The 25,993-nt window shown below is 65.7% G+C and overlaps 2 protein-coding genes across 3 annotated transcripts; one reads left to right on the top strand and one right to left on the bottom strand.

Moving 5' to 3' along the window:
* Nucleotides 1-729: 729 nt before the first annotated feature.
* FER1L5 (fer-1 like family member 5) lies at nucleotides 730-15,962 on the top strand (the record flags this gene model as incomplete). Its single annotated transcript, XM_084302338.1, is given in 47 exon segments — nucleotides 730-814; nucleotides 1,030-1,643; nucleotides 1,721-1,876; nucleotides 1,926-1,988; nucleotides 2,059-2,109; nucleotides 2,184-2,214; nucleotides 2,300-2,415; nucleotides 2,519-2,639; nucleotides 2,714-2,811; nucleotides 2,880-2,948; nucleotides 3,047-3,090; nucleotides 3,161-3,234; nucleotides 3,311-3,405; nucleotides 3,489-3,602; nucleotides 3,699-3,879; nucleotides 3,950-4,074; nucleotides 4,152-4,243; nucleotides 5,075-5,264; nucleotides 5,346-5,501; nucleotides 6,170-6,283; nucleotides 6,370-6,533; nucleotides 6,606-6,720; nucleotides 6,762-6,903; nucleotides 6,980-7,143; nucleotides 7,542-7,718; nucleotides 8,203-8,305; nucleotides 8,385-8,728; nucleotides 8,809-8,967; nucleotides 9,549-9,978; nucleotides 10,443-10,468; nucleotides 10,578-10,619; nucleotides 10,690-10,803; nucleotides 11,452-11,553; nucleotides 11,555-11,584; nucleotides 11,675-11,830; nucleotides 11,904-11,995; nucleotides 12,626-12,796; nucleotides 13,525-13,673; nucleotides 13,751-13,887; nucleotides 14,370-14,458; nucleotides 14,545-14,640; nucleotides 14,726-14,867; nucleotides 14,947-15,046; nucleotides 15,169-15,362; nucleotides 15,461-15,570; nucleotides 15,657-15,804; nucleotides 15,888-15,962. Coding segments are annotated over 47 exon segments (6,360 nt in total).
* A 157-nt stretch (nucleotides 15,963-16,119) lies between these two features.
* Nucleotides 16,120-25,679, bottom strand: LMAN2L (lectin, mannose binding 2 like). 2 transcript variants are annotated; one of them, XM_084302375.1, is made up of 9 exons: nucleotides 25,537-25,679; nucleotides 23,983-24,101; nucleotides 22,833-22,950; nucleotides 21,978-22,060; nucleotides 20,388-20,420; nucleotides 19,858-20,019; nucleotides 19,669-19,783; nucleotides 18,297-18,416; nucleotides 16,120-17,765 (listed from the first exon to the last, which is right to left on the bottom strand). In XM_084302375.1, exons 1-9 carry the CDS (start codon nucleotides 25,676-25,678, stop codon nucleotides 17,623-17,625), a joined length of 1,035 nt encoding a protein of 344 aa, XP_084158501.1. In that variant the 5' UTR covers nucleotide 25,679; the 3' UTR covers nucleotides 16,120-17,622. The 2 variants fall into 2 exon arrangements, with proteins under 2 accessions (XP_084158501.1, XP_084158502.1); XM_084302376.1 differs by lacking the exon at nucleotides 20,388-20,420.
* Between the last annotated feature and the right edge of the window lie 314 nt (nucleotides 25,680-25,993).

Below are 25,993 nucleotides of genomic sequence, written 5' to 3'. Positions count from 1 at the left end.
GGGGACATGGAGACACGTGGATGTGGGTACAGGGGTATGGGGAGGTGGGGACTTGGGGCTCATGGATGTGGGGACACGAGGACAGGACATGGGGGTGCACTGGTGTGGGGCACATGGATGAGGGGACACAGTGACATGGGGACGTGGGGACACGGTGGCTTGGGGCATGTGGATGCGGGGACACAAGGACACAGACATGGGGACATGGGGGACACATGAGCATGAGGACACAGGAACAGGCACACAGAGGGAGTGACAGGGGGCACACGCATGTAGGGACATGGGGACACGGACATGGGGATGCAGTGACACGGGGCACATGGGCTCGGTGACATGGGACACTAAGACATGGGGACACAGGGACCTATGGACATGGGCACACAGCGATGTGGGGACACGTGGATGTGGGGACACGGACATGGGGACACAGGGACACGGGGACACAGGTACGCACAGACGGGTTACACCATGACACAGGGACACGCAGAAAGGGACACAGCACAGTGACATGGCCACGCATGGACAGGGCACAGGGTGACACGGGTACCTGGTGACACGGGGACACCCACCGACAGCAGCACTGTCCCTGCCTGTCCCCACCGCGGCGCATCTGGTGCCGTTATGGAACACAGCCCGGTGGCAGCGCCATGGTGACAGCCACTCGGTGGCACGGGGACAGCACAGGGACACAGCATGGGGACGACACGGGGACAGCACGGGGACACAGCCATGCTGCGGCTGCTGGTGGCCAGCGCCCACATCCCGGCAGCCACGGGCGCCGGGCCCGGCGTGCACGTGTCCGCCCGCTTCAGAGGTACCGGGGGACAGGGGGACACCGCGGTGGCCGTCCCCATGAGATGGGTTGGCCATCCTCGTGGGACGGGATGGCATCTGTCATCGTCACGGGATGGGATGGCATCGAGCATCCTCGTGTGATGGGACGGTGCCAGCCACGCATGGGGACAGGGGCAGTGTCACCTCAATGTCCCCAACCCAAGGTGCTGCCACCATCCCTCCTGTCCCCCCCAGGTATCCCCAGGAGCACCCGGGTGGTGCCAGCAGAGTGCAACCCCACCTGGAATGAGGTGACGTGGCACGGGGACAGCCAGCAGCGGCACAGGGACACTCGTGCTACCCTGCTGACTGCTGTCACCTGCCCCGCAGACATTGGTGTGGCCGCTGGGCGCGCGTCCCCTGCATCCCTCAGCCAGCCTGGTCCTGCGCCTCCGGCACTGGGGCCAGCCGGCACCCCAGGGGTGAGTGGCACCCATGGGTGGGCACCGCAGGGTGCTGTCCCCAGGGTGGCCATGCTCACCATCCCTGTCCCCTGCAGGGACCTGGGTGCCACCACGGTGCCACTGGGCCGGCTGGCGGAGGAGCCCGGGCTGCCACTCGCCCTCAGCCACCTCCCACTGCTGGACCCTCGGGGACGTCCCACGGGGGCCACTGTCACTGTCCGCTGCTCCTACGTCCCCCCCGGCCAGGTGGGAGCAGGGGACACCGTGCCACCCCAGCAGGGATGGGTGGCACCCCGCCTGTCACCCCCATGCCTCTCCCCGGCGGTGGGGACAGCCATCGGGGTGCCACCGGGGCCACCGCGCCACCACGCTAAGCCCGCGGTGGGGAGGAAGGAGGATTTCCAGGTAGGGCACCCAAGGGTGCGGTGGCACCCGGGGCGCTGTCCCAAACAGTGGCCACCGTGTCCCCACGTGTCCCATAGGTGCGGGTGAGGGTGATCGAGGGCCACCAGCTGCAGGGCAATGACATCAAGCCGGTGGTGACGGTCCTCATCGGCGAGCACCGCTTCAGGACCAGGATCCGCACGGGGAACAACCCCTACTACAACGAGGTGGCCCCAGGGGACGGGGACCCGCCGGTGTCCCCCTCCCGCCCGCCACCGCGCTCACAGTTTTGCCCAATTCTAGGTGTTTTCCCAGCATTTCCACCAAACGCCCATCCAGCTGGCAGCAGTGCCCATCCACATCCAGGTCGGGGCCAGTGGCACCTGCGGGGACGGTGACAATGGGGTGGCCGCTGACATTGTCCCCAACCCCACAGGTGCTCAACTCCCGGGCCGTCCGTGCCGAGGCCACCATCGGCGCCTTCAAGGTGAGGGTGGCAGCAGGGAAACGGGGTGAAAAACCCCATTTTAGCCATTTTCCTCCCTTTTTGCTTCCCCGCAGCTGGATGTCGGCACCATCTACAACGCGCCCGGTAGGTGAGCCCCCTCCGTGGGGCGGTGGGTGCCCATGGGGTGTCACCACACCCTGGGGGGGTGACACGGGTGTCCCCGCGACAGGTCGCAGGCTGAGCTGGAAGTGGCTGAGCCTGCAGCACCCCCGGCGCCCCGAGGCCGGATCCTGCGGCTACCTCCGTGTCAGCCTGGCCGTCCTCCGCGCCGGCGAGACCGCGGCGGTGAGCACCCCACCCAGCACCCCGAGACCCCCCTGGGGCGTACCCGTGATTTTTTTTTTAATTATTATTTTTGATTTGGGGTTATTTTTGCCCCCCACTCCAGGAGCCGGAGGAACCGGCAGGGAGCGAGGAGGTGGAGGCCAACCTCCTGCAGCCGTCGCCGCTCACCCCGTGCGTGGCCACGCTCCAGCTCCACGTCTACCGCGCCGAGGACCTGCCCCAGGGTGCGCCACGGGGACGGGGGACACTGGGGACACTGGGTGTCCCCGTACCCATTTGTCCTCCTTCCCTGGTGCAGAGGAACCGACCCGGTCGCACCTCCCGTCGGTGTTACCGGCCGGCGGCAAGCGGGGCTTCGTGGCGGCGGCGGTGCGAGCCAGCTTCGCCGGAAAGACGGTGGGTGGCGGGGAGCACCCATGGGTGCTGGCAGTGGGCAGGGGATGACGGCTGTGTCCCCCCCCCAGCTCTGCACCCGGGTGATGCCCCCCGATGCCAACCCTGCATGGAACGAGGTGCTCTTCTTCCCGCTGCGGGTGAGGTGCCCCCTGCGCCCCCCCCGGGTGGGGACCCCCATTAAAACCCCTCCTAATTAACGCCCTCCTCTCCCCCCCAATATTTTGCCACCCGGCAGCTGCCTCCCGTCTGTGATGCCATCGAGCTGGCCATCGTCAGTGGGTAAGTGGGGTGCTCCCCAATTTGGGGGGGCCCCCGGCATCACCCCCCACCCATCACTGCCCACCTGCAGGTCCCACGCCAAGGTCCTGGGCACCGCCACCCTGCACCTCTCCCAGATCTCCTCCGCTGGCGCCGAGCTTCAAGGTGAGCAGGGTCCAACCTTGGGGGGGGTCCCAAACACCCCGTTCCCTTCACTGAACCCCCCTTTTTTTGCTCCCAGGGGGGGTCTCTGGCTTCTTACCCTGCTTTGGGCCCAGCTTTCTCCCCTTCTACGGCCCCCGGCTGGATCCTGCCAGGACACCCAGCACCCCCAGCGTGAGTGCAGCAGGGGGGAGACAGCACCCATACTGGGGAGGGGACACCAGCCCCCAGCTGTCCCCCCCCCCTTTATTTTGCAGGACACCGGGGTTGCGTACCGGGGCCGGGTGCTTCTGGAGCTCAGCACCCACACCAGGAGCCCGGATGGGCGCCAGCAGGACACCATCGCCTCCGAGGACGTCACCCGTGTGCAGGTGGGGACACGGTGCCGTGCCACCGCCGGGGCTTTTTCTTTTTAACGGCAATAATGGCCATAATTATCTGAGGCATTTTGGCTTTTCTATCCCCAGCGCCTCCTGCCCCGGCGCCGCCGCTTCGGGCTGTGCGGGGTGTTTTACTCGGCCACCATGCTGGCACCTGCGCCCGAGCTGCTGCGCTTCGAGCTCAGCATCGGCAACTACGGGGACACCGGTGACCCCACGTGCCGCCCCGCCGCCTCCACCACCCCCCACGGCCACCCCCTCTTTGACGGTGAGCGCAGGGGACACCCCTGTCCCCCCCCCCGGGTCACCATTGGGTGCTGATCCCGCTGTGGACGCAGGCAATCGCTACCACTACCTGCCCTGGTACGACGCCAAGCCGGTGGTGGCCGTCACCTCCATTTGGGAGGACGCCGGCCACCGTTGGGACGCCGCAAACCTGCTGCAGAACATGGCCCAGAGGCTGGTGAGCACCCATGGGTGGGGGCGGTGGGGGGCAAGCACCCAGAGCAGGCAGTTTTTGGGCAGCGGTGAGCTCCACAGGAGGGAAATGTGGCCGCGCTGCGGGACGCGGGGACGGCCACCTGCGGGGACGCCGGGAGGAGGCTGCTCCGGGAGCTGGCGCGGGACTGCAGGTGAGCACCCATGGGTGGCCCATGGGTCCCCCAGGGTGCAGCACCCCTGAGACATCCCCACCTGCAGACCCCCAGCAGCCCCCAGGGTGCTGGTGGTGGGACGTGGAGGGGAACCCAGCACCCGCTGAGCTGCACTGGGGCGATTTGGGGGGGAAATGGGGCTTGAAGGGAAAAAGTGGGTTAATTGGGGATAAAAATGGGGTGCTTTGGGGACAAAATTGGTATTTCGGAGGGAAATGGGGCATTGGGGAGAATATAGGGAATTTCTGGGGTGGAAATGGGACATATGGGGGAAAATGAGGCATATCTATGGGTAAATGGAGCATTTTGGGGTGAAGATGGGGCATTTGAGGGGAAACAGGACAATTCTGGGGCAGGGGAAATGGGGCATTTTAGGGGGAAATCGGGCATATCCGGGAAAAAAAGGGGAATTTCTGGGGTAGAAATGAGCCATGTGGGGGGAAATGGGGCATATCTGTGGGTAAAAAGGGTATTTCTGGGAGAATATGGGGCACTTCTGGGGTGGAAATAGGACATTTTAGGTTGAAATAGGACATTTTTAAGGGAAAATGGGACACTTGGGGGAGGAAATGGGGCATACCTGGATGGAAATGGGGCATATATGGGGGAAAATCAGGCACTTTTGGGGTGTAAATGGAACATTTTAGGAGGAAACGACATCTCTGGGGTGGAAAAGTGACAATTCTGTTGGAAACCAGCACACTTCTGGGCTAGAAACGTGGCATTTTGGTGCAAAACAAGGCAGTTCCATGGGCAAGCACCCCCGGCGTGCCCCCCGCTGTCCCCATCCCGGTGTCCCCAATCCCGCAGAGTGGCGCTGCCAGTGCTGGAGGCGCAGATCCCCAAGACACCGCTGGACGTGGAGCTGCGTGCCGCCCGCCTGCACCTTCTGCACCTCATGGCCGCCGCGGCGACCACCAGCCCCCCCCATGGCGGCTGGGCCGCGCTGCTACCACAGGCCGAGGCCTGGCTAGGCCGCGTGGCCGCGCTGGCGGTTGAGGTGAGGGGAAGGCCCCAAATTCGAGGCCCCTCTCCGGTGCCCGGCCCTGGGGCTTTGCCCTCAGCCCCGTCCCGTCCTCAGCCGCAGGCCGGTGTCCCCGACGTGCTGCTGTGGCTGCTGAGCGGGCCGCGGCGGGTGGCCTGCGCCCGTGTCCCCGCACACTGCCTGGTGTTCTCGCCCCGTGGCCGTGCCGCCTGCGGGAGGCTCTGCGGCCGGACCCAGACCCTCTTCTTGGGGGTAGGGGGCAGCGTGGGTGTCCCACCTCCCCCCCGTGTTCCCTCTGTGTCCCCTCCATGTGTCTCCTCTGTGTCCCACCAGTGTCACCTTCATGTCACTTCCACATCCCCTCCATGTCCCCTCAGTGTCCCATCACTGTCACCTCCCTGTCACTTTCACATCCATCTGTGTCACTCCCTGTCTCATCAATGTCACCTCCATGTCACTTTCGCTTCCCTTCCAGTCCCATCTATGTCCCCTCCACATCCCCTCCAGTTCCGTTCTATCTCCCCTCCATGCCCCATCTATGTCCCCTCCATGTCCTCTCCATGCTGCCTTTGTGTCCCCTCTGTGTCCCCTCCACATCCCCTCCGTGCCCCTCCTGTTCCCCCTGTGTCTCCTCCATGTCCCCTCCCTGTTCCCTCTGTGCCCCATCCATATCTCCCCATGTCCCCCATGTCCGTCCACAACTCCCATGTCCCCACCACATCTTCCATGTCCCGGACATCCCCCATATCTCCCCACGTCCCCCATGTGCCCCCATGTCTCCCACATCCCCCATATCCTCCACAACCCCCCTGTCTTCCATGTCCCCAATATCCCCCACATCTCCCCTAAGTCCCATGTCCCCCATGTCCCCCTACGTCTCCCATAACCCCATATCCCCCCATGTCCCCCATGTCCCCCAGGCCTCGGGCCACATCCATGCCCAGCTCCGTGTCCGGCTGTGGCTGGGGCGCGTGGCTGAGAGCCGGGATCTGCCGCGGTGCCTGGAGGGCACCCTGCACATCTATGCCGAGACGGTGAGCACCAGGAGGGACACGGTGACACAGTGACACTGGGACATCCCCAACGTCCCTCTGAGCCCCCCACCCTGGTCTCGCTGCAGTACGAAAACCAGACAAAGCTCCTGGGCAAGTGGAGCGGGAGGGGGCTGCCGGGGCGCCCCGGCTTCTCCGACATCACCGGCAAAGCGGGGCTGCCCTGCCACCGCATCCGGCCCCCCAAGGGCTGGCGCTGGGATGGACCCTGGGCCGTGGAGCCACAGCGGCGGTGAGCACCCTGGGGACCCTGCGCTGAGCTGGAGGGGACGGGGAGGTGACACCAGCTTGTCCCTGTCCCCAGGCTGCTGCTGGACGCCGAGGCCAACCTGGGCGAGGTGCTGGAGGAGGTGTACGAGAACGAGAGCCGGCAGCCCGGCGGGGACTGGGGACCTGCCGCCGTAGCCAACACCGATGCCGTGAGTGAGGGGTGACACGGGGACACTGGGGATGCCACCAGTGGGGTGGCACCATCGTGCTCAGCTCCCACCCGATGCAGGCCGGTGCGGCGGTGCCCCCCAAGGAGGAGGTGGCTTGTCCCCAAGGCTGGCACGTCACCGACAGCTGGCGGGTGGACATGGCGGGGGCCGTGGATGAGGCTGGTGAGCGGGCGTCCCCAGCGGGTACTGTGGGGAGGGAGGTGGCGGCAGAGGTGACAAGGACACCCGGGTGACACAGGCTGGGAGTACGGGGCGAGCACGGCACCCGGCAGCCCCCCGCTGGCGTGGCACCCCGCTGAGAAGACGTACCACACGCACCGGCGTCGGCGGTGGCTGCGCACCCGCCACAGGGAGCCCGGCACCCAGGGACAGGAGCAGGACGTGGCCACCTTCCTCCAGCTGGTTGGGGCGGCGGGGACGGGGTGACAGGGATGGGGGTGGCAGGGATGGGGGTCACAGGGTGGAGGTGGTAGGGGTGGGGTAGCAGGGATGGGGTGGCAGGGATGGGATGGCAGGGATGGGGTGGCAAGGAAGGGGGTGATGAGACGGGGGTGACAAGGATGGGGTGGCCAGGACAGGGTGGCAGGTAAGAGGGTGCCAGGAATGGGGATGCAAGGTTGGGGGTGCTGAGGATGGGGTGGCGGGGATGGGGGTGGCAGGGATGGGGGTGACGGGATGGGGATGACAGCAAGGGGGTGGCAGGGACGAGGTGGCGGGGACGAGCCTTTGGCCACCAGTGCCTTGAGCACCCCCACCCGCTCCCTGTGCCACCGTCCCCTGCGTGCCTCGTGTCCCCGCAGCACAGCCCCGAAGCACCAGCACCGGACGAGGCGTGGGAGTACGCGACCCTGTGGGGCTGCCGCTTCCACCTGCGGCCCCGCACCGGGGACCTGTGCCGGCGGCGCTGCTGGCACCGGCGCATGGTGCCATCGCAGCCCCCGTCCGTGGCCCCCCTCTTCCTCCTCGAGGGCTCCCCGGTACCGCAGCGCCCGGCTGCCGGCACGGGAAGGGGGAGCTGGGGAGGGGGCAATGGGGACGGGGTGCTGGGGAGGGGGCTGTGAGGGTGGGGGGATGGAGGGACAGAAAAAAGGGGAAAGGGATGGGGTGATGGATGGATGGAGGTACGTAGGGACAGAGGGATGGGGGGACAGGGATAAAGGGAGGGATCAAGGGAGGGACAGAGGGATGCAGGGACGGAGAAATGGAGGGACAGGGATGCAGGGGCAGAGGGACAGGGGTGTAGGGACAAATGGACGGAGGGAGGGGGGACAGAGGGATGGACAACGGGAGGACGGGATGGAGGGAGAAAGGAATTTATGGATGGGGGATGCAAGGACAAGGGAACGTGGACATACCGGGATATGGAGAGAGCAGCACCCAGGGACGTTGGGATGCAGGGACAGGGGGACATGGGGGCAGCAGGGGCAGGCTGACCCCCTGCCCCACATCCCAACCCCGCAGGGCACGGAGGCGGCGGTGCCGGAGGGCGAGCAGCCAGCATCAGGGGCCGGGGGCCGGGGGCGCCCGCAGCAGCCCATGCCCCTCATCCTCTGCACCTTCCAGCGTGAGCCCCGGGGTGCCAGGAGGGGAGGGTCCTGGGGGGGGGTTACAGGACCCCCTGCCACCCCCTGCCTCTCCCACAGGGCCCAGCTACTTCCAGCTGCGCTGCTACCTCTTCCAGGCGCTGGAGCTGGCGCCCCACGGCACCAAGACCACGGCAGGTGGGACCCCTGCCACCCTCCCCGGCACCCCGGACCCCCCCAGCAGGCACCCCGGGGTGCTGACGGTGGGTGCCACCCCCACAGACCCCGTCGCCCACGTGTCCTTCGTGCACGTCAGCCAGAGCACCCGGGTGCTCGCCCGCACCCTGGACCCCCGCTGGGACCAGGCGCTGCTCTTCCACCGGGTGCTGCTTTACGGGGACCCCCGGGGGGTCTGCGACGAGCCCCCGGCCGTGGTGGTGGAGGTGTTTGACAAAGAAGGAGAGGTACGGCAGGGGGGGGAGGCACCCATGGGTGCTGGGCACCAATGGGTGGGGGGCACCCACGCCCTGGCTTTGTCTTGCAGGGTGCTGGCAGCTTGCTGGGGCGGTGTGTGTGCACCCCGCATGTGTGGCTGGATCTGGGGTGCCGGCAGCCCCCCCGGCTGCGACGTTACCCGCTGGAGGGGCCGGGGGGGCCGGCGGGGGAGCTGCTGGCTGCCTTCGAGCTGCTGCACGAGGCTGAGGTGAGGGGTGAGCGGGGGGGAGGCGAGGGGGTACCCGGAACCTGTCCCCATCGTTCTTGTGCCCCCCAACCCCATCAGGAGGGGGCCCTGGCGCAGCTCAGCACCCCCCCGTGGAGGGACGGCACCTTCAGCGTCCCCCTGGGCATCCGGCCCCTGCTGTGGCTGGTGGCACTCGAGGTGACCCCGGGGATGGGGATGGGGACAGGGAGGGAGGTGGGGTGGGGGGGAGGTCTGAGGGGGAACGGGGTGGCTGGGGGCAAGGATGTGGGTGGGGACAGGGCAGGGATGGGGACAGGATGGGGACTGGGATGGGGATGGGATGGGGATGGGATGGGGACTGGGATGGACACAGGACTGGGACAAGATCAGGACGGGGTGGGGAAATAGGAATGGGACATGGAAATGGAAATGGGATGGGGACAAGGTCAGGGATGGAGACAGAGGGGACGGGGCAGCGATGAAGAAGGGGATGGGATCGGGGACAAGGACAGTGATGAAAAAAAGGATGGAGACAGGACAATGACAAGGGCAGGGGGCAAATGGATGCCGGGGGGTGACAGGAGCCACGCGGGCCCCCGCAGGTGCTGGCGTGGGGGCTGCGGGGGCTGCGCGGCCGCTCCCCCCTGCCCGTGCGCGCCCCCAGCCTGGAGGTGCAGTGCGGGGGCCAGGTCCTGCGCACGCCCCCCATCGCCGACCTCGCCGCCAACCCCAACTTCCCCATCAACGCCTTCCTGCTGCCGCTGGTGAGGGCGGGGGGCCGGGGGGGGGGCAGCCCACCCAGGGGTGCTGCTGGCGGCACCCGGGGTGACGGCGAGGTTTGTCCCCAGCACCTGCCGGCGGAGGAGGAGTACGTGCCCCCCCTGCGGCTGCGGGTGCTGGACACGCAGGGGTTCGGGTACCGGCCCGAGCTGGGACAGGCGTGCGTGCGGGGCCTGGGGCGCTTCTGCTGCCAGCCCCACGGCGGGGGGCAGCCGCACGGGCACGGTGCCCCCCTGGCGAGCCTTGGTCCCGGTACAGCCCTGCCCTGTCCCTACCCATCCCTGCCCTCTCCCTGGTAGCCCCTTCCCCATCCCTGGTACCTCCCTTTCCGATCCCATCCCATCCTTTTGCACCCCTTCCCCACCCCTTCCCATCCCTTCCCACCCTTATCTCATCCCTTCCCCATCCCTTCCCCTTCCTATCCCTTCCTTATCCCTGGTACCTCCCTTCTCATCCCTTGTGCCTCTCTTCCCATCCCTTCCTCATCCCTTTCCAGTCCTTCTCATCCCTTCTTATTCCTTCCCCATCCCTTCTTATCCCTTTCCCATCCCTCCCCCATCCCTCCCTATCCCTTCCCATCCCTTCTCCATCCCTTCCCATCCCTTCTTATTCCTTCCCCATTCCTTCCTATCTTTCCCCCTCCCTCCCCATCCCTCCCCATCCCTCCCCATCCCTTCCCCTCTCTGGGATGATTTCTTTCCCCTCTCCCCGCACAGCCGCTGCCTGGGACAGGCTCGCTCAGGTGAGTCCCCCCCTGCCCCCCCCTCACCCATTCCCGGCAGCGCTGGCCCCACAGCGGGGTCCCCGGCCCCCCACCCCCGTTCCCCAGGCATCCCCTCCGCTCCCCACAGATCCTGCCCAAGGTCACCGCTGAGAAGGGGGCTGCGGACAAGGTGGGCACGGGAACGGGGCCTCCAAGGGCACCGGGGCCACCCCTCCCCGCCTCACCCTGCTCCCCACCAGGCTGCGGAGAGGGAGGAAGAGGATGAGGATGAAGGAGACTGGTGGAGTAAATTCTATGCGGCCATGGGGGACACCACAAAGAGCCACCGGGGGACACACAGGGACAGCCTCAAGGTGAGCCGGGGCAGGGGGCAAGGACAGGGATGGGGACAGATGGGAATAGGATGGGGAGGAGGATTGGGACAGAGATGGGGTGGCAATGGGAATGATGGGGATGGGGACAGGGACGGTTGGGGACACTCAGATGGGGACAGGGATGAAGACAGCAGGGGGATGAGGTCAGGGATGGAGACTGGGAGGGGAACAGGATGGGGACAAGGACAGGGGCAGGGAAAGTGGTGAAGGGGATGGGATGGAGACAGGGATGGGGATGGGGACAGGAACGAGTACAAGACGAGGACAGGGACAGGAATAAAGATGGGAGGGGACAGGGACTGGGCTGGGGACAAGGAGGAAGAAGAGATGAGGACAGGGACAGGATGGAGACAAAGATGGAACGGTGATGAAGAAGGCAGTGGAATGGGGACAAGACTTGGGATGGGGACAGGGATGAAGACAAAAAGAGGACAAGGACAGGGACAGGAAGGAAGTTGGGATGGGGACAGGGACAAGGCTGGGAATGGGGACAGGAACAAAGAAGGGGACAGGGACTGGGTGGGGAGAAGCACCAAGACGGGGATGGGGCTGAGCTGGGGATAGGGACAAGGATGAGGACAGCGATGGGGACAGGGCCAGCCCCACCAGCCACCTCCATGCCCCCAGGTCTACAGCTGCGAGCTGGAGGCGGTGCCCGAATTCGAAGGGCTGCAGGATTTCTGCCAGACCTTTCCCCTCTACCAGCCGGGGGGGGCCGCTGGGGGCTGGGGAGGACCCCGTGCCCGTGGGCGAGTTCAAGGTGAGAGCCCCCGGCGTCCCATGGGGACCCCAAACACGGGACCAGGTCACCTCGGGGTGCACAGCCGGGCTGTCCCCCCCCCACCTCCAGGGGCTTTTTTGTCTCTACCCCCTGCCCGAGGACCCCGGGGTGCCCCCCCCGCCGCGCCACTTCCAGGAGCTGCCCCCCAGCCAGCCCCAGCAGTGCCTGGTGCGCGTCTACATCGTCCGCGCCTTCGACCTGTCCCCTCGTGACCGGAATGGGCTGGTAAGGCCACCCCCATGTCCCCCGCACCCCATGTCCCCTTGGGTCACCCTGATGTCCCCCCCGATGCTGCCAGTGTGACCCCTACGTCCGCGTCTCGCTGGGGACGAAGACACTGGGCCAGCGGGACCAGTACGTGCCCAACACCGTGGAGCCCGTTTTCGGCAGGTAGGGCCAGCGCGGGTGGCTCAGTGGCACTGCCACTGCTGGGTGGCACCAGGCTGGCACCGAGGCGAGGTGTCCCATGAGGGTCCGTGCTGGTGGGTCCCCATTCCTTGTGCCACCTGGTCCCTGTGCCACTGGGTCCCCAAGCTGTCAGGTCCTCGTGCCACCACGTCCCCGGTCCCTCAGGTCTCGATGTCTCTGGGTCCCTGCTCCTCATGCTGGAGGGCTCCTGGGCCACCACATCCCTACCCCTCGTGCCAGCAGGTCCCCGTGCCACCAGATGCCCCATTCCCAGTGCCCATGGGTCTCCTTAACACCAGGTCACTGTGCCACCAAGTCCCTTGGCCAGCAGGTCCCCAGGCCTTTAGGTCCCCATTCTCCTGCCCTACTTCCCATGCCAGCACACCCTCATGCCACCAGATCCCCATTTCCCATGCCAGCAGCTCCCCGTGCCAGGAGGTCCCCATTCCCCGTGCTGGTGGGTCCCCATACCACCAGGCCATCGTGTCACCAAGTCCCCATGCTGGCAGATCCATGCCTGTAGGTCCCAATACCCTCGGGTGTCCCCATGCCCTTGGGTGTCCCAATGCCCGCGGGTGCCGGTCCCCGGGGCTGACGGCGCCGTGCTGCCAGGATGTTCGAGGTGACGGCCACCATCCCGCTGGACAAGGACCTGCGGGTCTCGCTGCTGGACTACGACCTGCTGCCACCCGACCAGGAGATCGGCAGCACCACCATCGACCTGGAGAACCGGCTGCTGTCCCGCTTCCGCGCCCACTGCGGGCTGCCCCGCCTGTACCGCACGTGGGTGCCCCAGGATGGGCACGGAGCGGGGGCACCGGGACCTGGGGTGGGGACGGGGTGATAGGGACAGGTGGGGACGTGGGGAAATGGGGAGGGAGCGGGCACAGGGGGATGGGGACAAGGAGATGGGGAGGGCACAACAGGGTGGGCACATGGGGATGGGGACAATGAGAGGGGGAGGGCAGAGGGGATGGAGATGAGGAGATGGGGACAAAGGGATAGGGACAAGGAGATGGGGAGGGCATGGGAAGGTGAGCACGAGGTGATGGGGATGAAGGGGAACATGGGGATGGTCCCAGGGCTGGGGACAGGAGCTGGGGACAGTGGGCATGGCATGGGTACAAGGAGATGGGAGGTGGTGGGCACCAGGGTGGGCACACGGAGATGAGGACAGGGTAGGTACAAGGGGATGGGTGCAGAGGGACAAGGATGGGGCTGGCACAGGGATGGGCATGGGGGAATTGGGGACAGGGAGATGGGGTGGGGGGTCCCACAGACACATGGAAGGGGGTGGGGTGGGCGCAGGGGGACAGAATGGGCACAGGGAGCTGCCAGTGGCACAAGGGGAGAGGGGACAGGGGGATCGGGTGGGCACAGGGAGATGGGATTGGCACAACGATGGGCATAAAGGGATCGGGGGGCTCAGGGCTATGGGGTGGGCACAACAAGGGGCACTGGGAGCTGGGGAGGGGACACCACGGCCCCCAGCCCCTTCACCGTGCCCGCAGCGCTGGCCCCGGGCGCTGGAGGGACCAGCTCAGCCCCAGCCGGGCTCTGGAGCACTTCGCCCGCACCCAGGGGCTGCCGGCACCCGAATTCAGCGCCGACGGCACCGCCGTCACCTTCGGGTGCTCCACCTTCCTGCTCAGCCATTTCGGTGGGTCGGGGTCCGGGGGTCTCGGGGAGGGGTCACGGGGCCCCTGCGGTGGTGCGAGGGCTCGGCCTTGCAGAGAGCGGCCCCCCCCGCGCACCGGCACCCCGGGGCGCCCCGGGAGCGCCTGGCCCTGCACGTGCTCCGCGCCTGTCACCTCGTCCCCGAGCACCTCGAGACACGGACGCTCTACAACAGCACCCAGCCCGGGCTGGAGCAGGTGGGGACACCAGGACGGCGGGGACAGAGGGATGGCGGTGGGGGTGGTGGGCACCCTGGGGTGACAAGGACCCTGAGGTGACAGGGGCTCCTGGGCAGGGAGGGATGCTGAAGCAGGAGAGGCGATGGGGACCCTGGGGTGATGGGGACATGGATAAGGAAGGACCCTGGGGTGATGGAGACACGGGTGGGGAGGGACCCAAGGGTGATGGGGACGTTAGGACATAAAGGGATGCTGGGGAGCACAACAGGGACCCTGGGGTGACAGGGACAGACAGGGACCCTGTGCCATAAAGAGGTACCTGGGACACAACTGGGACTCAGGTGACTTGGTTGGGTGCTGGGGGGATAAGGGGAACCCTGGGGTGACAGGGACCCCAGGCCAAGGGGGGATGCTGGGGGCAGGTGGCAGGGACACTGGGGACACCTTGGGACAGGGGACAAGGGGTGCTGGTACCAGCGTCCCCCTGCCCCTCGGTGCAGGGCAAGGTGCAGATGTGGGTGGACGTCTTCCCCGCCAGCCTCGGACCCCCAGGCCCCCCCGTCGACATCACCCCCCGCAAGCCCCAGAGGTGAGCACCCCGCCGGGGGACAGGGACATCCTGGGGGGGGGGGGGGGAGGTGGCACGTCCCTGTCCCTGTCCCCGTCCCCCTCCAGGTACGAGCTGCGCTGCGTGGTGTGGAACACGCGGGACGTGGACCTGAGGGACACCAACGTGGCCGGGCAGAGGATGAGCGACATCTACGTCACCGGGTGAGCCACAGCCACCGCCGGGGACCCGGTGTCGGGGATGGGGACAAGGGTGGCAGCCACGTCGCGTCCCCCCGGGGCACGGCAGGTGGCTGGACGGGCTGGAGGAGCAGAGGCAGAGGACGGACGTGCACTACCGCTCGCTGCAAGGGGACGGCAGCTTCAACTGGCGCTTCGTCTTCTCCTTCGAGTACCTGGCGGCCGAGCGGCTCTGCGTCCTGCCCCGAAAGGTGCCGGGGTCCCTTTGGGGCAGGCATGGGGCTGGGGGGGGCACCGGGCATGACCCCCGCTTTCCTTCCCTCTGTTTAGGAGCATTTTTGGAGCCTGGACGAGACGGTGCAGAAGCTGCCCCCCAAGCTCATCCTCCAAGTGTGGGACAACGACATGTTCACGGCCGATGACTTTTTGGGTGAGACCCCAGCTCCAGCTCCCTGCCCAGCGCCTGCTGGGGCGGAGGGGGGCACCCATGGGTGATAGGGGCACCCATGGGTGACGGGGGCACCCACATTTTTTTTTTTCCCCCCCATGCAGGTGTCCTGGAGCTGGAGCTCAGCCGGCTGCCGCAGCCAGCCCAGCGCCCCCAGGATTGTGCCCTGACGCCGCGGCCGAGCCGCTGGCCCTGGCGGGGGGCGCGGGGCCCCCCCCACCTCTCCCTTTTTCGGCAGAAGCGGGTGAAGGGCTGGTGGCCCTGCACCGTGCAGGAGGGTGGCAAGCGGCGCCTGTCGGTAGGGCAGGATGGGGGGGAAAAAGGGTGGGCGGCGATGAGAGGGGGGCACAAATCCTGGCCCCCACCTCCCAAATCCACCCCCCCCCCCCCCTTCAGGGTAAGCTGGAGCTGAGCCTGGAGCTGCTGAAGGCCAAGGAGGCAGAGGAGCGGCCGGCAGGGAAAGGGCGAGAGGAGCCCAATATGTACCCGGCCCTGCAGCCACCCCTGTAAGGCCCCGGGTTGAGCCCCCACCCCAAAAAAAAAAGGGTGCGGGGGGGTGGCAGCGGGTGCCCCCAGCTGGGTGTCGTTGCAGGCGGCCGGAGGGGTCGTTCCTGTGGCTGCAGGCTCCGCTGCGCAGCCTGCGCTACGGCCTCTGGCGGCGGCACCGCTGCCGCATCGTGCTGGGGCTGGCCCTGCTGCTGCTCCTCGCCCTCATCCTCACCTTCATCTACGCCGCACCGGTGAGCGCAGCCCCCCCCCCCCCCGATCCATCCCTCTGCCAGCCCCAGAGCCCCCCCTGAGCTCCCCTCTCTGTCCCCCGCAGGGTTACTTGGCCATGAAGCTGGTGAACCCTCTCCAAGGCTGGCATCCCTTCAGCGCTGCTGCAAGCAAGCCCTGATTTGGGGACACCCCCAGGGCACGAGGACACTGGGTGGGGGGAGCACCAAGGGGCTGCCACCCCCCCAAAGTCACCTCTTCAATAAAACAGGACTCAAGTGACGGGAAAAGCATCGTCCCCCGACTCTGTTGGCTTCACCTCCAGGAGCACGGCCGTGTCACACACACCAACATTTATTCCAAGACACCAGTAACAGCTCTGGGAAGAGGTGCACGCATTTCACTCCTGGTCATCAGGCAAAAAAATACGGAGGCAAAACGCCAGAAATAGTCCTTTCAGGCCACGAGAACGCCTGGGCACTTCTAAAAAAACTTCCACCTACCCCGGCGGCAGCATTGTGCCAAAAAAGCAGTGGTTGCTCACAAAAAAACAAACAAACAAACAAACAAAAAACCACCACTGCTCCCCGGGCTGGGTCAGAAAGCACCCGGGAAGCAGCGGGGTGCAGAGGCCACGGCTCCCAGCCCTGCCCCAGCAAGGAGGGTGCTGCAGAGATTCACCATCTGGATGTGCCCAGAGGTGCTGGGATGCTCCTGGGACAACCTGACCTCATTTCTCCCCTCTCCTGGGTCCCTCTGGGGACCCCCCGCCACCACCCCTCGCTCTGGGAAAAAGCGACCACAGGAGCTCGATGTGGTCTCCGGGGGGGGTGGAACGTGGCCACCCCGTCCTTTTTGGGGGCAAAACCGGCCGTGCTGTTCCTTCTGGCGACCGCCGGCGAGAGAAACACAGCAAGAAGGCGCTGAGGTAGGAATAAACCACGGCTCCCTGCAGGGCAGGAGCTGCGGCTCCGAGAGGCCCGCGCAGCTCGGCGGGGTCGGGACGCAGCGAGCAGGAGCCCTGGGGAGAGCCGGTGAAGCCACGACACGGGCATGCAGACAGCACCGGTGCGGGAGGCGTGCGGGGGCAGCGGCATGCTGGAGGGGGGAGAGGGGCTGAGCCCCCAGAGGCAGCAGCAAAAGGGTGGTGAAAGAGGGGAGCAGGGAATTAAGCCCCCAGGGGGAAGGCGGATTGCCAGCTCGAGCTGCTGGGGATCAGGAAATCCGTCAGCAGCCCCAAAACACCAAACAGGGGAGGCTGAAGGGACACGGAGGGGTTGTGCGGTGGTGGGGGGAGCTCGAGGAACCAAGGGAAAGCAGTCCGGTCTCTAAAGACGGCCTAAAAAGCAGCCTGGGGGGGGATGAGCAGCTCGGCAATCCCCTCCTGGAAAGGAAACCGCTGCAGAGGGGCTGCTGCTGTCGGAGCCTGGCAAGGAACGAGGGCGCTCGGCCGGGCTCCGCTCGCTGCGTTGCTCTCAGCCGGGATTTCACAGCCGAGGTGGTGACCTCTGAGTTCCCCGGACAGCAGAGAGGGAGCTGGGCGCTGCCAGAACCCCACAGCCCAGCCCCAAACAGCTCCCAGAGCGGGGCTCCTGCTCCCAGCAAGCCCTCAGGGCACAGCGGCTCCGTCCCCGCAGCACCCGGCCCCAGCCCTGCTGTGCTGGGGGTCCCCGCTCACATCGGGGGGGTCCTGGAGCCCGATGACAAGTGGTGGCCGTCCCCGCTGGGGTTCTGGGGACACCGGGGACCCCGCTGCGGGACCAGGTCCATCGGGCTCTGGCCAGCCTGGGATGGGGGCCAGGGTGTGGCTATGGGGGGGCCATCCCAGGCAGGCTCCCAAGTCAATAGAAATGTTTCCGGCTCTGCTCCTGCCACTTGTTGTAGACGATGACTCCGATCACGATGGCGAAGACGATGGCAACGAGGGAGAAGAAGACGATTAAGAAGAGAGCCAGGCCGCTCATGGGCTCCAGCGGCGCCTCCACTGCGAGACAAAGGAAGAAGAACGGCTGTGAGCTGGGCAATTGGCTCACCCCCGCCCTCCCACTGCTTTGCCCATGGGTTATTCCTCCAGGGAGCTCGTTTGGAAGGACACAAAACCAGTGGGAAGAGCTCCCGTAGCTGGGAATGAGGCTCTGGGAGCCCTGCAGGCTGGTGAGAGCCTCGTAACGCAGCCAGTGGACACGTTAGGGGGGGACATTTCTGGACAGGAGTGAACACCACCAGGGTCCAAGCCCCTGTGAGGTTTGGGCAGCCCAGCACAGCTCGTGTTGGTGATGCCATGAGCATGGGTAGCCTGGCACGCTCTGGAAGGCAGCGCTTCTCCTCCAAGCACGCCTGTGCCAAACGAGGGCAGGTTGTGACCCAGACTGTGTCGCAGTGGGTGAGAGAAATCTGGGCACGGGCCTCCTGACCCCAGCTGGAGCTCGGCTGGTTTGCTGGTGAGGCGCCGCGCCTTCTGCTCCGTGAGCCCGCAGGTCCTCCTGCCCCTGTCCTTCCTCCTGCCCCCACTTACTGCCCGGCAGCTTCAGGTTGTCCACCACGGGCAGGTACACCTCCCTGTCCCGCTTCTCCTCCTCCGGCGTCCGCTCCACCGTCAGCTGGTAAAGCTTCAGTGAGATGATGTCGTGGTTGTCTGCAAGCAGAGCAGAGACGTGCCCTGAGGTGTCGGCGCCCGGCACGGCTCCGGCCGGGGATCTGAGTGCCACCGGTGGCACCGCGGCACGTTACAACTCGGGCACCAGCCCCAGGCCACCGGCTGTCCCCTGCCACGGGGAGGACTCACCTCTCGGGGCAGGCTCCACGCTGGGCTGAAAGCTGCGCCCAGCACGGGGCCCTCCTCCGGCACTGCCAAGGGGAAGCTTTAAGCTACTTAAACCGAGAAACAACAGCCCAGGCCGGGAGATCATCTGACCCCAAAGCATTCAGCCACCCGAAAAAGAGCGTGTTAGAACCAGCCTCACATGGCCCCTATTTCCTTTGCTCGTGACTGCCGAGTTATTAGTGGGACAAGGCGAGTGCTCCACGCCAGCCTGCGAGCTCCCAGGGCATTAGGCAGAGATCTGAGAAAGAAAAGGAACTTTTGTTGGAGCCAACAATGGGCCCGGCCGCTGGCCATCAATGAGCTTTTGTAGGGGCATAACTCGAAATGGGGCTAAAACCTGCTGAAAGAGACACAGCGGGGTAACTTCAGGCCTCCCGGCACCCCAAAGCAGCGCTGCTAGAAGTGAGAAAAGCAAAGCAGAGGGCTTTGGTTCCCTGTAAAACCTGATTTCCATCAGCCCTGGTTGCACCACTGCTTCCAGACACACCTGGCTGGTCCCCTCCTCAACACCACCACTCTTGGGCTGGGAAATCCAAAGTGTTACGTGAACTAAACCCGGACAGGCAGCACAGCACCCCCGTGTTTTAACCCCCGGGGTGCAGCTCCCTCCAGCACCGCCCTTGGGCCGTGCCCAGCCACTACGGGTCGAGCCAGGAGAGCACAGGAGGAGATTTTCAGTGCTTGCTCTGTGTTACGCCTCCCAGGGCTCACATTTTGGAGGTGGACCCTCACGTTTCTCCACCGCTTGCTCTGAGATGCTGGCTGAAGCCTGGCCGTGTCCCTGTCACCGTCTGGGTGTCACTGTCAGCCTGACCCAGCGGCAGAAGGAGCTCAAGTGCTCGGGGGCACAGCACACCCAGACCGGGGTTTTGCCTCCTAGGGAACTGCAGCAAGACGAAAAACCACAGCTCCCACTCACAGCCTGGGGGTGCCTAAAGCACGGAGAGATTTCGGGCACATCCATGAGCACCACCACGTACCCAGCTGCACCTCCAGCACCCAAAGCTGCTTAAGTCCTGCCAGAGCTGCTCGGGAAGCAGCACTCAGGGCCCCGTGGCGGTACCTGACAGGTCTCCAGTGACAGAGGAGGTCCCGAAGTAGTACCCGCGGGGCAAGCGCACGCCCGGCACGTCGATGCAGTCCCGCCACTCGTGCTTGCCATCGATGTCAATCATCACCTGAAGGAGAGGAGGCTGTGGTAGCACCGGGGGGGCTGGGGGCTGCCCGCTCGGCCCCGGCCATCCTCACCCACCGTCAGCCTCCTCTTGACGTAGCGGATCACCAGGAAGGTGTCGTGGTTGAGGTTGCGCACCATGGCCGTGCAGCCCCCCAGCTCGGTCGGCCTCCCGTCCCGGTCGTGGTCGTAGGTGAGCGAGCCGTTGTTCACCATGGCAGAGATGTAGGGGAAGACGCGCTGCGGGGGCAAGGCCGGGGGTGAATTTGGGGCTCTCCCCCCCACACCGCTCTGCCCACTCCGTGCCAGCGTCACGGCACACCTGCGGGGTGAAGAGCCGCGCCACCCTGCGCACCCCAAACTCCTTCACTCCCCCGTCTGTGCCTCCCCAAATTGGGCTCAGCAGCTGACCACGATCCCTCGCCACCCTCCAGCCTTCCTCCTCTGGGTCAGCCGTGGCTACCGAGCAGCTGGCATGGAGAGCAGCTCCCACGCCTGCCTCCCTGCTCGCACGGGGATTTCTGGAGCTCGGATGAGGGAATTCCCTCACGGGGAAAGGAGGCGAAGCCAAAGAGCTTGGAAACGAGTGGGTTGGCAAGAGCAAGTACCTGATTTCCCGGGCTGTACCTCCTCTTCTGAGCCTGCGAGTCCAGGGTTATCGCAAAGCAAGAAAGAGCACAGAAGCAAAATGGTCACGGACCAGAGCTTAGGATTAACTCGCAACCTGGGAAGTTTGCAGAGCTCAGCACGCTGTCTGCCTAGCGCGGGCTGAAGGCAGAGGGGGGTTGTAGGGGCCAGGTCCCAAATCCCGGGGCACAGGGCGAGGAAGCAGCACGGCTGGGCAGAAGCCCCCTCGTGCAGCACGTTTCTGCTCCTCACCGTGCAGCGCAGCCGCTCTCCTGCACAAAGCCACGTGCCCGAGCACAGGCGCTGACACTGACCGTGACCGACAGCTCCCCAACAGCTCCCAAGGGTCCCTCAAGCCACCTGCCCCCTTCCCTCAGTAATAAAACTCTTCTTTCACTTTTAAAGGAGAAAAAGCAGCCGTAAGCCCCCGCACCGTTACTGCCTGCTTGGCGCTCCTCCACCTCTGTCCTTCCTCATTCGGGGGCGGGAGGGCAGCCCCTCCAGCTGCTGACTGTGCTATTAAGCCGTACGTGTCCCATAAATGATTTTATTTTGTTTAGAGAAGAGCTGCTGTGCCTCTTTACCCCAGAAAAGCACGGCCACAGCCCCGCACGTCAAGAGGACGGCCTCACCCCTCACCTACCCAGTGCCACGGCAGTCCCCGAGCAGTGCCGGTAACGGGAGGGAGCTGCTGCGGGCACAAAGTCCAGCCCCGCGCCAGGGCAGGCTGCTGGCAACGCCTGACCAGAAGCCGCCGGTTGCTCAACATTTGCTCAGCAGCTCCGAGGTCAGGGCACATCCAAACGGTGCCCCCGGTCCCTCGGGGACCGCAGTGAAGAGTAACGGTGGTGCTGTGGGGTGGTTGGTGCCAACGTCTTGGGGTGAAACGGTAAAACAACGCCTGTTTTCTAGGGGCAGCTGGAAGTAGGGGCAGGGCCAGCTTTGTTTTTGGGCTGACAAAACTGACTCCAGCATCGGGACGGGTGGAGCCCGCTTCTAACTGCCTCTGCGCCCTCTTCTCCACAGAAACCAATAAACCCCAGGCAAACAAACAACGCATCCTGAACCCAAAGGTCTGCAGACGGGCACCTTTCAGGGACACGGCACAGGCACGCTGCGTGCCCTGCAGCAGGGCTGGCTGCTGCTCTGCTTGAGGTCTACAAGGCCCACGCTCGTGGCACAGCCTCCCCTCAACTGCTGCTTGCCAGCAGCCTTCAGAAAGCGCAGGAGCTCGCCACGCAGAGGTGATGAGATCCACCATCCACCAATTTTCTCCTACCCCAGGATTTTTTTTCCTCTGGGTGAAGCTGACGACAGAAGCACCCCGCAGCTTCTCACCTACCCAAGTTATCGCTTCCCTGGGTGGAAACCAACGACACAGAGAGGGCAAGGGCGCAAAGGAAGCTGAGCAGCGCCTGCTTGTAGCCAGCTGGCCTCCGTGTCAGGAGCCCGAGGCCACCACACCTCGCCGTGGGGCTGAAGGGCTGCACCAGCCATAACCTGGGTGCTGGGCCAGCGCTGCCCGTGCCACCCTGCAAGCAGCACGGTGCCAGCTATCGCCCCTCGCTCACCTCCTGCTGCTTCTCCTCGTTCGGGTAGGTGTCCACAAACACCCCCAGGCCCAGGAAGTTATCCTTGCTTCCAAAGACAGGTCCTAGAAGAAATAAAACGGGCTGCTGGTGATGGTACGGGGCAAGGAAGGCATCGCAGCGCCAGGCAGGGTTGGTCACGCGTTCCTTTGCATCGTTCTCTGTGCCAGGTAGTGAGGCTGGCGCTCTCCAGCTTGCACAGAGACAAGTTTACCTTCAGATCACTGAGGGAAACCCCCTGCAAGCTGAATTCGAAAGGTGTAGAGGGTCAGGGCATGCAAAGGCTTGCTGACACCACGGTGGCAGGGAGACCCAGGCCACAGGCTGAGGGGGTCACTGGGGAGGGCTCTTCTGCCCCCAGCTTTTGCCTGATGCTACGCGAGTGCCCACGTCACCTCGCAGAACAGGGCTTCACCTGCAGAGCCGGGCACTCCAGGGCTCCACGCAGCCTTGTGTGGATAAACGAGCGCACAGACCCTCGGTGCTGCAGGCACCGCTCAGAGGGACAGGTTAAATCCCCTGCCCTGCGCTGAGCCAGGCTCCAGCTTCCTCCCCAGCCCAGTCCCTATCGAGCTGAAGCCCCAACGCTTCCAGGCACAGCGCCCTGCACGCCTCGAGCAAGGCAAACAAGCCCCAACGGTGCCGAGCAGGCTCCAGCCTCCCAGAGACCCTGCAAACCCCAGCACCACGCATCTCCCACGGCGGTCACTCCCTTTTTGGCCTGCCAGCACGAAGGGGAAGCAGCCCTCGGGCCCCACAGCGCTGCAATTCCACAGAGGGCTCCCGAGGCAGCCCGGCCAGCACCCGGCACCGTCCTGAGGGCCCCGCTGCTCTCACCTGGCTGCATGCGGTCCTTGGTGTACCAGATGGCGAAGCCGTCACCGTTCAGGTTCTTCTTGCCTTGCCCGTGGATTTTGAAGTGCACCTGCAGCTCCCAGTCGCGGAGGTAGCACGGCTGCAGGAGGAGGGGACGAGGGCGTGAAATCGGGGAGCCCCCAACGCCCCCCTGCACCGAGGGGCAGGCAGCGACCACCACCACAGCCCTGCCGAGCCCGTGGGCGCTCCCCGTTTCCCTGGGCTTCAGATGGGAGCGAGGATAATTAATCTCTTAATTAACCCCGAGGGACATCATTAGGCCGAGGGACTCGGTTGTAGCCCAGGGCTATAAGACGCCGAGGAAACAACTCCGGGCTCGCAGCGAGGTCGGCAACTTGTGCCTAGGGAATGGGCGGCTGGAGGGGTGTGGGGAATGGCCCCGCTCCTAATTGCTCCTAATTGCTGCCGAGCCAATTATAGCTTGAGCTGCAAACGAGCTCCCTGCGGGAACGGGCGCAGCACACGATGAGCCCGGCGGGAGCTGAGCCTCGCACAGGCAGCAATATTTGTGGGAGCTGCAAAGAGCACCAAAAACCCCAACCCCAAACCTCCCTCAGTGTTTTATAGGAACGGCTCTGGATGGGGCAGCCCAAGACCCCCCCCCAGATTCACGCTGAGACCCCCCCCTCAGAGCAGTCACCCCAAAAGGGGGCTCAGCCCACGCAGGAATCCCCAGACTGCAAACCTCAGTGTTGCTGCCCCCAGCCCCATTCCCACCGACCCCCTCGCCCTCCTCCCCCCCCATTTCCCCCACCTTTTACCCCAGACCCCCCCCACCCAACCACCCCCACACCCCAATAACTCCCTCCTACCTGCTGGCCTGCCCCCCCCAACCTCCCTCATTGCCCTAATTTGACCCCCACCCATCCTCCAACTCCCCAAAATCCCCCAACCACTACTACCCCACACCCCCAGCTCCGCCCCCCCTTCCCCCAACCCCCCAAACTCCCCCAAATTCACCCCATTTCCCACACCCAAACCCTTCCACCTGCCCCCTGACCCCAAAACCTCCCTCTCTGAACCCTGTCATCGCCCACCCCATTACCCCACCCCACGGGGGGTACCCCCAGCCCCCCCCCGGCCCCGCTGCCCCCCCCAGCCCGGGGCTCACCACGCGGTTCCAGACGGCGCCCCGCTTGCTCTGTAGGTCGGGGGTGAGGCGGATGTACTGCGGCATCACCATGGCGTTGCCCTGCAGGTCCCACAGCCCCGAGCTGGCCGAGCCCACGCCTGCCGGCCCACACACGCGGTCGCCACCGGGCACCCCAAATCCTGGCACACCCCAAAAGCCCGCCAGCCCAAAGCTCCAGGGTCCAGGTAGCCCCAAAACCCTGCACCCAAATACCCACAGCAGGTGCCCCAAAGCCCTGCACCGGGCACCCCAAAACACCCCCACCAGGCACCCCAAACCGCCAGAACTGGGCATCCCAAATCCCAGTATTGGGCACCTCAAAACCCTGGTACCCCAAATTCCCAGCACCTCAAAACCACGCACCAGGCACCCAAAACCCAGTATCAGGTGCCCTAAATCCCCATACCAGACACCCAACATCCCCAGCACCCCAAACCCAGCAGCAGGCACCCAAATCCCCCTCACTGGGCACCCCAAAACCCCTGACACCCCAAATGCCCACACTGGGCACCCCAAAATCACCACACCCCAAACTTGGCATCCCAAATCCTGGTACCAGGAACCTCAAAGCCCCTGCACCCTAAACCTGGCACCCCAAACCCCCCACACTGGGCACCCCAAAAGTCCCCAGCACTCAAAACCCACACACCAGGCACACAAGATGCAGTACCGGGTGGCCTAAATCCCTACGCCGGGCACCCCAAATCCCCAGCACACCAAAACCAACACTGGGCGCCCAAACCCCCTGGGCCCAGGTACCCCAAAACCTTGCACTGAGCTCCCCCAAAACCTGGCTGCCCCAAAGCCGCACCCAAAACCCCTGCACTGAGCATCCTAAAACCCAGTACCAGGCGCCCCCACACCCGGTGCTTGGTGCCCCAAAACCCCAGCACCCCAAATCCCCACACCCCTAAACCACACACGGGGCACCCAAATCCTGGTGCTGGGCACCCCAAAAAGCCCCACACCGGGCACCCTACAAATCCCAGCACCCCCAAAATCCCCTCACCCTCAACCCAGCGCTGGGACCCCTAAATCCGACACTGGGCCCCCCCCAAACCCCAATACCGGGTCCCCCCAAACCCAGGCACCCCAATCCTCGGTACGCGGTGCCACCAATCCCCGTACCGGCCCCCCAACACCCCGGTACCCCAAATCCCAGCACCCCAAATCCGGTACCGGGCCCCACCAACCCCCAATACCGCCCCCCCCCGACCCTAAGTACCCCAAAACCCGGTCCCAGGTACCCTAAACCCCTGTACCGGGCACCCCAAACCCCGGTACCCCAATTACCGGCACCCCAGAACCACACACCGGGACCTCCCAAGCCCCGGTACCGGGCACCCACCGCCCCCCGGTACCCCAAAACCCGGTACCGGGCACCCCCAAACCCCAGCACCCCAAAAGCAGCACCGGGCCCCACACCCCCGGTACCGGGCCCCCTCCCTCGACCCCCGGTACCGGGCCCCGCCGACCCCCGGTGCCGTTCCCGGTACCGGTACCGATCCCGGTCCCGGTCCCGGTCCCACTGACCCTGGTACGGTTTGGATAACGAATGCTCCCGCTTCAGGTGCTCCTCGGTCTGCTCCGCCCGCGGCCCGCCCAGGCGCAGCGCCACGGCCGCGGCCAGCAGCCACAGCCCGGGCCGCCACCGGCCCGCCGCCGCCGCCGCCATCTTCCCCCGCCGCCGCCCGCCCCGCGCCCCCATTGGCCGCCCCGCCCCGCCGGTGCCGCGAGCTGATTGGCCGCCCGGCGCCGTCCGTCAGGAGGAGGGCGGGGATAGCGCGCGGGGCGTGCTGGGGAGTGTAGTTCTGGGAGGGGCTCGGGGCCCGCAGCGGGGAGGGGACCGGGGCTGCGCGGGTCCTAGCGCCCCCCCGCCAGGTCTCGGCTTCCCGAGTCGTGTCCCGCAGGTCCTAGCGGCCGCCCTGGGTCCTAGTGCCCCTCTCCACGCCCCTAGCGCCCGACCCCCGCTGCCCTTAGATCCCCGCTC

The sequence above is a fragment of the Netta rufina genome (genome assembly GCF_964035555.1).
Source record: "Netta rufina genome assembly, chromosome: 27".
In the NCBI taxonomy this organism is placed as follows: Eukaryota; Metazoa; Chordata; class Aves; order Anseriformes; family Anatidae; genus Netta; species Netta rufina.
This window is presented reverse-complemented; position numbering and strand designations above follow the sequence as displayed.

Bases quoted from the DNA above. Each gene is read 5' to 3' on its own strand.
- LMAN2L (XM_084302375.1), bottom strand. From the start codon at position 25,678: ATGGCGGCGGCGGCGGCGGGCCGGTGGCGGCCCGGGCTGTGGCTGCTG. The intron at 20,020-20,387 runs GTACTTGCTCTT...TTGCCCCCGCAG, and splicing joins GGTACAGCCCGGGAAATCAG to CGCGTCTTCCCCTACATCTC. The intron at 17,766-18,296 runs GTAAGTGGGGGC...TTTGTCTCGCAG, and splicing joins CAACCTGAAGCTGCCGGGCA to TGGAGGCGCCGCTGGAGCCC.